The 9,519-nt window shown below is 32.0% G+C and overlaps 1 protein-coding gene across 1 annotated transcript; it reads right to left on the minus strand.

Moving 5' to 3' along the window:
* Positions 1–409: 409 nt before the first annotated feature.
* On the minus strand, positions 410–1,336 carry LOC141547469 (olfactory receptor 10AG1-like). Its single transcript, XM_074275875.1, has one exon. It carries the CDS (start codon positions 1,334–1,336, stop codon positions 410–412), a length of 927 nt encoding a protein of 308 aa, XP_074131976.1.
* Positions 1,337–9,519: the final 8,183 nt, after the last annotated feature.

Consider the following 9,519-nt stretch of genomic DNA (forward strand, 5'->3'; position numbering starts at 1 on the left):
AATATTGCACTCCTTAGAGTTTACATGGCTTCCAATGAGCAAAATAAAGTACACAAAATGAAAATAATTTAGTTATGGAGATCTTAATCCATTTTTCCTGTACATTATAAGATTATGTGAGCTGAGATTTTTTTGAAGTAATTATTTCCATTTTTCATTTCACTTTTAGTGAAGAAATTCAACTTTAAAAGACTAAATTTAAATTTACATTTTAAAACACAACTACAGTAGATACAGCATTGGGATGGGAAAATATTCTATGCCATTGAGTTTATCAATTTTCAATGAGAAAATTTTCAAATGCAGTTAGATAAGAAGAGCTAAAGTAAATTTCAATCATAATTGAAATTGACAGAATACAAACTAAAAAAAATGCTCATTGAAATTTTTTTATATTTTCTTTATGACCCTAGTTTTTCACCAATATTTTTCTTAGTGCAGCAATGACATCCTTGTTCCTTAGGCTATATATAATAGGATTAAACATTGGTGTTAAAATGGTATAGAAAAGAGAGAGGACTTTGTCATTTTCTTCTGAATGGCTAGTTTTGGGACTCAAATACATAATGGCAATAGACCCATAGAATAAACTCACAACTATAAAGTGAGAAAAGCAAGTGGAAAATGCTTTGCGTCTACCTGTGGCTGATGGGAGCTTCAATATCAGGGTAATGATTTTAATGTAGGACCACAGGATCAGCAAAAAGGAAACCATGCCGAATAACACAGCTAGAATATAGACAGAAAACTCAGTGGTGATTGTGTCCCCACATGCTAATTTCAGTAATGGAGGAATGTCACAGAAAACATGATTGAGTTTGTTTGAGCCACAAAAGGATAAAGAGAAAACCTGATATGTCAGGACTATTGAAATCGGGATCCCACTGATCCAGGACACAACTACTAATTGTGTACAAAATTTGTGATTCATGATGAGAGGATAGTTCAGTGGGTTACAAATGGCCACATAGCGATCATATGCCATGACAGCCAAAAGGAAGCATTCTGTGCTTCCAAGAATTAAGAAGAAGCAAAGTTGTACAGCACAGTCCAGGAAAGAAATACTTTTGTTGTGGGACCAAAAATTTATTAACAGGTTGGGAAGTATGACTGATGTATAGCAGATTTCTAAAAAGGAAAAATTCCCAAGGAAAAAATACATGGGTGTTTGCAGAGTTGGATCAGTCTTGGTTATTGCAATGATAAGACCATTTCCCATCAGGATATTCATGTATATGATTAAAAAAACTACAAACAGAATCACTTGGAATTTAGGACCAACAGAAAACCCTAGAAGTATGAATTCCATGACAATGGTATAATTTTCTCTTGCCATCTTTGTGTGCATTGCATGTATACTTTATATTTGTGGAATAATTGAACTTAAAATTCACCTCAGTGGTGTTTCCTCACCTATAAAAAGAAAGCTGTAGATTAAATAATCTCTGTTTTAGATCTAATACAATACAGTCTAGATCCCAGCATCCTACCAGTTAAACATAAACAACTGCTATTCAACTTACAAGACTGAAAAAGAAAAAATATTCACAGCTTGTTATTTGAAAGATAGCATTGATTCTATATTTTTAACTCTTTCCAAATATCTGTCTCTGTCAAATAATCATAATTCAAATATTTTAGGAGTGTTACTGCTGTTGTGTTCTTGTAATTTTCTGTCATCTTGTATTCTTCATGATCATGAACATGGCACATGTATTGCAATTGAACTAATGGGAAGGAAAAAAATAAAAAGAAATTTATTGAATTACCCCAACCATGACTGGTAATGATCATTGTACTTATATGTATTTTCTCATTTTTCCCTAGCAAGTTTTATTGATTATCTTCATTCATTTGAGTTCTACTGATCTTTGTCAAGAAAGCAAGCAACCTCCCTTCTTCTCTGAAGCAATCAAAAATTCCAAAAATCACAGAAAGCTCTACATTTTTTAAGAAATTCAAGTATATCAATTTTAACACACATTTGGAGTTATTCATCTATCTTGTATCATTCCTTGTTTTTGATATTTATTTTCTAACATCTTAGAAATATTATAAGATCATACTTTAAACTTGAAAGGGACTAGATTACATTAAGTCCAATCCTCTAATTCAACACATAAAAATGAGACTTTATGAATTTAAGTTATTTTCCAAAAGTCATATAGTTACTGCCACGATGGTATTAAAATCAAAGCTTTCTTCCTCCAAAATTAACATACTTTCTCTTGTAAAATTTTGGCTCCTACAAAAAATGATATTGTTTTGTATCTCTTTTTTATTTTATATATGATAGATAATAGTTTTTCCTTATTATAATAAATTCAAGTAAGTATAATTTAGCAGAACCAGGAAAGATTCATTTTGTAAAATATTATCCTAAGAAGCAAAATTTGCATTCTACTATAATATATTTATTCTAAGTTAGTGAATTTTCCTTTTTTAATACCCTCAGAGACAGTTAACATATGCATGCATTATGAATCATTTTTAGCATCTTATGCATTTTTTCAGATTATTTTTCCCTAATGTGATAGCTAGATAAGTGTCTTACTGAAAGAATGAGAAATCTAATGAAGTGAGATTTTGAAAAGTGAGTGGAGTAGAAAAAAGGCTAGAACTAAATTATTGATAAGGGAAGGTGGACTCAGGCATATCCATTCCTATTTCTGAAGTATAAAGTCCTAAATACTTGTAAGAGAAGAAGTCTAAGGATTAGTTAGGTGGTGTAGTAGATAAGTATCAGCCCTGATTGTAGAAGGAACAGAGTTCAAAATTGATTTCTAACACTTGACACTAACTAGCAAGTCATTTAACTTTGAATGCATCACCAAAAGGGGGGCAATTCCAAAAATTAGGGATTTTAGGACCCAAAACAGGGGAACTGGAACCATAAGCAAATAGACAAAAAAGCAATAATAACAACAAAAACATTGCATCCATTTAATATAATCTATGTTATTTCCCTCATTGTGGTTAGCATTCTCTTCATCCTGTCTGGTTTGATAAGAACCTATATTATATTTCTGCCATTGAGGCACTGCTCAAGTTTTCCCCTTCTTACTAATTTTTTTCCACACTTATATGTATACCTATAGAAATCTTAAAGTGTGCTATGGGGACAGAGGCCCTGAAATCTATCAAAGTCTATCTTCTTACTCAAACAAGCTGTGAAACCAAAGACTTCTCTAAAAATTTCTCTTTTCTTCAGTTTTCTCAAATAAAATTGCAGATACATTTGTGTCTACATGATCAGATCAAATGGGATGATATTTATGAAGGGAATTTTTTGAGGGGAAAATAAAAAGTAAAATCTTATATTGATTCTCAAATCATCATCATCATCATCTTTTATTTTTTTGCCAACTTGAAATTGAAACTACCAATTGAATCTCAGTTAATTGAGGTCACACTTTTTCATTGTTCCTATCTTTTTCCCCACTCTCCCCTTCTCTCCTTTCTTTGCATCCTTTTTTCTATAGAATGAGTTATTTGGATGAGATTATCAAACCAGTCAAGATTACAAAAGCTATAATTAATTTCAGTCTGGGTTCTATGTTAAAAGATTTCTTCCAGTTCTGATATTCCATGATTTCAGGTATTACCTGATTATAACATCCCATGTTCCAAGCCACCTTTTAAATTCTAATGCCTCAATATTTTAATAAATACTTTCTAACTTAAATTTAAAAGCAAGTAAATCAGCAATGAAATTCAAGAGCTTAGTAATTGGGAAATGGAATTTAAAGGAATGTATGCTTCCAGAGAATGACACCTTTACTCTAAACAATTAGATTCTTCTTATTTTTTTGTGCCATCATCTAACCAATCACTTTCAGAAAATTTAAATCCACTACATCATTATGGTAAAGTCTCTTCAAGAGAAATAGTTACTGAGAACCAATGTTATTATGTACTTATCCCAGACTCATTTATGTGTGAATGTGTTTGTGCATATGTGTTGCCTTTGTGGGTAGAGTGCAGTCAGAACCTGTCCCCAGTGAATACATGCCTAATTTTAATCTCTAGAATTTTATAGCATAAGAAAATGTTCATTTGAGACTCTTACTATGAGAACTGCAATGCTAAAATCATTGCTAAACCTTTAGACTTTTATAATATCAGTACATTATCATTTTAAACTTTTGAGAGATTATAAGATCTCTGTCTCATCTAGTATGTTGCCAGAATAGGTTGGTTAACACAGAGTTACAGTATCATAGAAAACTTAAAATGCAACCTTAAATAAAAAATGGGATACATTATCTTTTACTAGGAAATTGTGATTTTGTAGAAGAAAATGTACCCAGATTTCAATTTATTTCCTTTTTTAATCATTTTTTTAAAGTTCTACTATATATTATCCTCTAGTTTTAGGAATACAGGTATAATTTAAACTGTTATGCCCTTCTATTATATTTGATTTTTAGAGCTTGTAATGATTAACTATGGCCTGTTCCCCTTATAAATATTGCTAAATAAGGTTAAAAAAGCACAAAACATATGACTCAAACTAAGAGTACACTGACTTTTATATCAAAGACATACTAATTCATAACTATAGAGAATGATACTATTGGAAGTACTATTTGAGCAATATCCCATTTGAAATGACAATTATCTTATTTGAATTGATAATGAAAATTTAAAATGGAATCTGTGCAAGGATATGTATTTTTATATTCGAGAAATTTCATTTATGGTTTTGAATAATGCTGCCCTACCTTATTGCATCTTGATATTTCAAGAGAGGGGGAAAAGATCTAGAAATGTCAAGGAGATTATAAAATGTATGGAAACTACTTGATTAAGAAAATCTGTCTCAATTGAACAAAACATGCTTACCTTTTCAGATGGGATAAAATCATTTTCAGCTGTTCTTTTATTTTTTTTTTTGGAAATGTTTAAATCATTCGATTCATGTAAACTGCTAGGCAGTTATTGATCAGTATGAATAAAGCAGGCTCTCTCACCTAAAATTCCCTATACATTTAACATTATAGACTTTGAGGAATATGCTGCTGCTGTTGATGATGATGAGGATGAGGATGAGGATGATGAGGATCATATTGAGGATGACAAATACAAAAGACATTTGTAAAATATTGTAGACTTTTTATAAAAAAAGACACATCATCTCATATGAATACTATAAAATCCCTATGATCTAAGTTCAATAGCTATAAACATCCCAGGGAAAGGGACATAAAAAAAGATTCAGAAAGGTGCAAGGTGGCAGAGCTAATAAATTATTGTTAAAATCATCCTTGAGACAACTTACTTAGTTTTAGGAGCAGAAATCAAACGTGAGTTTGAACCAACAAGTACAGAATCCATTCCATGACCAACCAATTTCTGCAAAAAGTCCCAAACTCCCTTTTAAAATGATCAAAGCATTTAGAGCTCTTTAAAAAGAGACTATTCCTATTCTTTTTTCCTTCTCTGGGAACAGCCCTTCTCCCTTTTTTAAGGAGAAATCAGGGCACCTGACTTCAAGTCCAGTGTTTCAAACATTTGACAATGAGATTATGAAACCAAGTTCCATAACCTAATGAGGAAAACCCTTACATAAACATATATTAACAAGCCATCATGAAACAACCTCTTTTCCTTTGAGGCTAATCATTTCCAAATATATAACTCTATCAGAATCCTATTGCTCTTTTAGCTACAATACCTCTCCCCCAATAGGTTATTTATTCATTCCTGATTTTTCAGTGAAATTACTAACAAATCTCAACATCAACATTTGGCATCACCCTGGAGAAGCCAATGAGTTTCTTTCAAATACTATAATTTCTTATTGTCTTAATCTACTCAGCTCTCATAACAGATTACATCACTATATGTCAGTTATACACTGGGATTTTCATTCTTCATGTTATCATTACTCACAAGTATTGTAAGTCATTTAATAAGGACTCCAAAAATTCCTTTATCGGTTGAATCACTTAGCTACCCTTGAGAATATAAGGAAGGCATAATTATCTTCTAGTTGGGTAGAAGTGGAGAGGCTGTTTTTACTTTAATTTAAGGCAACTGTATGACAAGTGGAGAGAGTATCTGGCCTGGAGTCAGGAAAACTCATCATCCTGAGTTTAAATCTGCCTCAGACCCTTACTAGCTATCTGACTCTGGTCCACTCATTAACTCTGGTGGATTCAGTTTATTCTTCTATAAAATGAATTGGAGAAGGAAATAACAAACCATTCAAGTGTTTTTGCCAAGAAAAATCCAAATGAGGTCATGAAGAATTGCACATGACTGAACAGATATAAAAAACAATTTATATTTTGGTGAATTTACTTGGAGTATAAAAAGACATATTAAACATATATATTATGTCAGGGTTAATGGGAGCCTATAAATTCCAATAAAAAAGTTGTTTTTAGCTTTGTAGTAGTCATAATTAGGTGTTAAACATGGGATGCACCATCAAACAGGGAAAATTTTTGATGGCCAGTTCTGTATGTTTTAAGAAAAAAAAAAGAAACAATAACAAAATGGTAATTCAGTTTGTCTGCAACACTAATTACACTTTAGGAAAACTGGCTTAAATGGGAGAAAGAATATGACTTATTGGTCTATTGAATTTTGGGGGATTAGTTTCTCTTTTTTTTTTTTTGCTAAGGCAATTGGGATTAAGTGACTTGCCCAGGGTCACACAGCTAGGAAGTGTCAAGTGTCTGAGATCAAATTTGAACTCAGGTCCACCTAACTTCAGGGCTGGTCTCTTTCCACTGCACCACCTAGCTGTCCCAGTTTCTATTTAAAGTGCTATTGTGATTCTGAAGTTGTGGAAGAAAATTACTATTGCCTTGTGCATGCTAAATTTCTTCACTCTGAGCATAATATCTTAAGAATTTGTTTGAACATTAAAATACTACTGAAAAAAAATTAAAACTGTATTTGATTTGATTCAGTTTAACAATAGGTTGTTAAAACAAAGTTCACATAACTTACCTGAAGAGGCAACATATCCTCTGATTAGATGAAGATGAAAATGTTACCTTCTAAAATATATATTGAGTAATTTCTAAACATTATAAGTTATGCTTTAAAATTTTGTCAGCTCTTTTTAACATGTGTATAAGCTTTGTGAAGTTATTTAGCTATTCACTATTTGGGGATCTTAGAAGTTCTGCAGAAAAAGAAAACAAATACAAGGAGAAAAGACGTGATTTTACTTACATGGGACAAGAAGGATTGATTCCAGAAACAATTGACAATTTGAATTAAAAATATAGTTACAGTATCACATGGAAATTTTTAAAAATAATTTTTAATTGATGTGTATGTTAAATTTTGAAATGACTATAAAATACATGAGATATCTTTCCATTTTTGATAGGTTATGTTATGCTTATGTGGCTATCACATGTGAAAATTGTGAAATTGATAATTGTGTAGCAATTATTGTCACAATTATTAAGGCTCATCTGTTTTGGAAGCATGTTGGAATTGGGAGGAAAGATGTGATGAGTTATGACAGATAGTGTTGGTAATTGAAAAGGAGAGAGAGAAGGAGAAAACATGTTGGAAAAAGGGAGAGGAGTTAAGTTGGACAGAAAGAGGTAAATCCCTTAACGAAATGAACTTGCCATTTGTTTGAAGGGAGAAAACACTGGATGGCTAAATCCTGAGAAGCACTTAGAACCCTAAAAAGTTAATTTTAAGTGGAAATGGCATGGGGAAAGGAGCAAGGGAAAGATCTTTTGTTTTGGCAAGTGAAAATTTAGCTCACCATCCCCTCCCCTGAATGTAACTTTTTCTTAGAAGAGAACAACTGCAGCTCACTCTCGGCTGGCTGAAACATCAATTGCTTGTATTGTTGAAAGGAAGCACCTACATTTACCTGATGTTAATTATTGAATGTTCATTTTATTTTTTTTTTCAAGTCTATGGCCACTTTAATTCAAAGTCATTTTTGATGTTATATCACAGATTCCACTGCTTAGCAATGCAAGAAACTTTTAAGATGTTTGAAGTATTTGGAAGTGATTTGATTTCTACCAAGATCTCTGCCTTCAGCAAATTGTTTAATGTTTATGTAAGTGCATAACGGTCTCCTTGTTTAATGAATATGAAAAAAAATGTGATCTATAGCTTTCTTGAAGTGCCTATAGTAGATTATTAAACTGATCTAATAGGGCATACATAATTTTTGAGATATTTTTGTTCTCTATAGCCCTTGTTGTATCATTATTTATATTTCCATAAGTTTGTAGGGAATTCTCAATTGGAGAAAGAGAAATTGATATTTTATTTTAGAATTAAGAAGTTATTAATGTTAATTCTGATAAGGTTCTTTTATGTGGGATTAAAATGCTCTATATTCTGCATAAGTTTTAATTGATTGTATTTAGTCATCTTAAAGTGTATCCATCATTTAATAGGATACTCTGGATTATAGTTTTTGCCTTTGTCCCTTTGAATATATTTCTGCTATAGACAATATGCAATTTAGAATTTTTCGAAATATTGGGCATTTTAAATGGAAAAGATTTATGAAATGTTGAACTTAAAAACCATCCACTTAGATATGAAAGATAAGCTTTGAACTTTCTAGGATAATTGTTATCAATTGTTATCAATATAAGGTCATAGTCAAAATTATTTAGAGTATGTGATCCTTGAGAACTAGATTCATATGAAGCTTTGATTAATGGTATTTGCTATCAGAGGTAAAATCTCTTGGGATTGCAGCTGCATTTTAAATTCAGGTATGACTATATGATAGGTCATTGCGCCAGTGATCCACCATCTGAAAGGAACTGGGATCTGAAGTAAAACTGAGTTAAGGTTGCTTTATCCAGTGTCATGTATGTACTTTCAGATTGAGGCCCTGAAGAATCAGTTTTTACTGATTATATTATATTATACTCATGACTCTGCCTTCCTCCTTCTCTAGTGGATTTCTATGTTCAGAACAAATGTGAGACCTCACTGCTATTTAGTTTATTGTGACTATGGCTGCCACATCTTAAACATTTGTTTGTCCTGTGAGACATACATGTTTCCCTACATAGGAAGCTACTGGCCAATCTATGTTGGCCAGTCCACATCTTGTAACAGTTCTTGTGAACCAATCTTCTGTATCAGACTATACTTATCTTTATTTGTTAGATTTTTTTATTCTAGATTCTGATCAAGTTACAGCTGTATTGATGAACTTCAGGAACCTGGATCAATCTATTAGAAGTTTCAATCAGTTCCAGCATACCACCTCCAAAAATAGGATCCTACAGGATAATTCACCTTTGCACCCATTCTCAGTAGGAAGCAATTTCAAAAGAGAAGACCTTCACCCCTGGACCTAATAAACTTTAAGGCCTATGGATTTGGGAGGAACTGGAAGTGGTTGATGAATGACTGTCAAATTCTGACTGGGTCCCCTGCCACAATGTATTTAGGATTTAGGATGAAAAATATTGGGTTAAATTTGGGCTGACAAGGATGCACCACTGACAATTCAGTTTAGTGCTTGTCCAATTATACTATGTATCTATATTATCTAAT

Source organism: Sminthopsis crassicaudata, chromosome 6, assembly GCF_048593235.1.
Source record: "Sminthopsis crassicaudata isolate SCR6 chromosome 6, ASM4859323v1, whole genome shotgun sequence".
In the NCBI taxonomy this organism is placed as follows: Eukaryota; Metazoa; Chordata; class Mammalia; order Dasyuromorphia; family Dasyuridae; genus Sminthopsis; species Sminthopsis crassicaudata.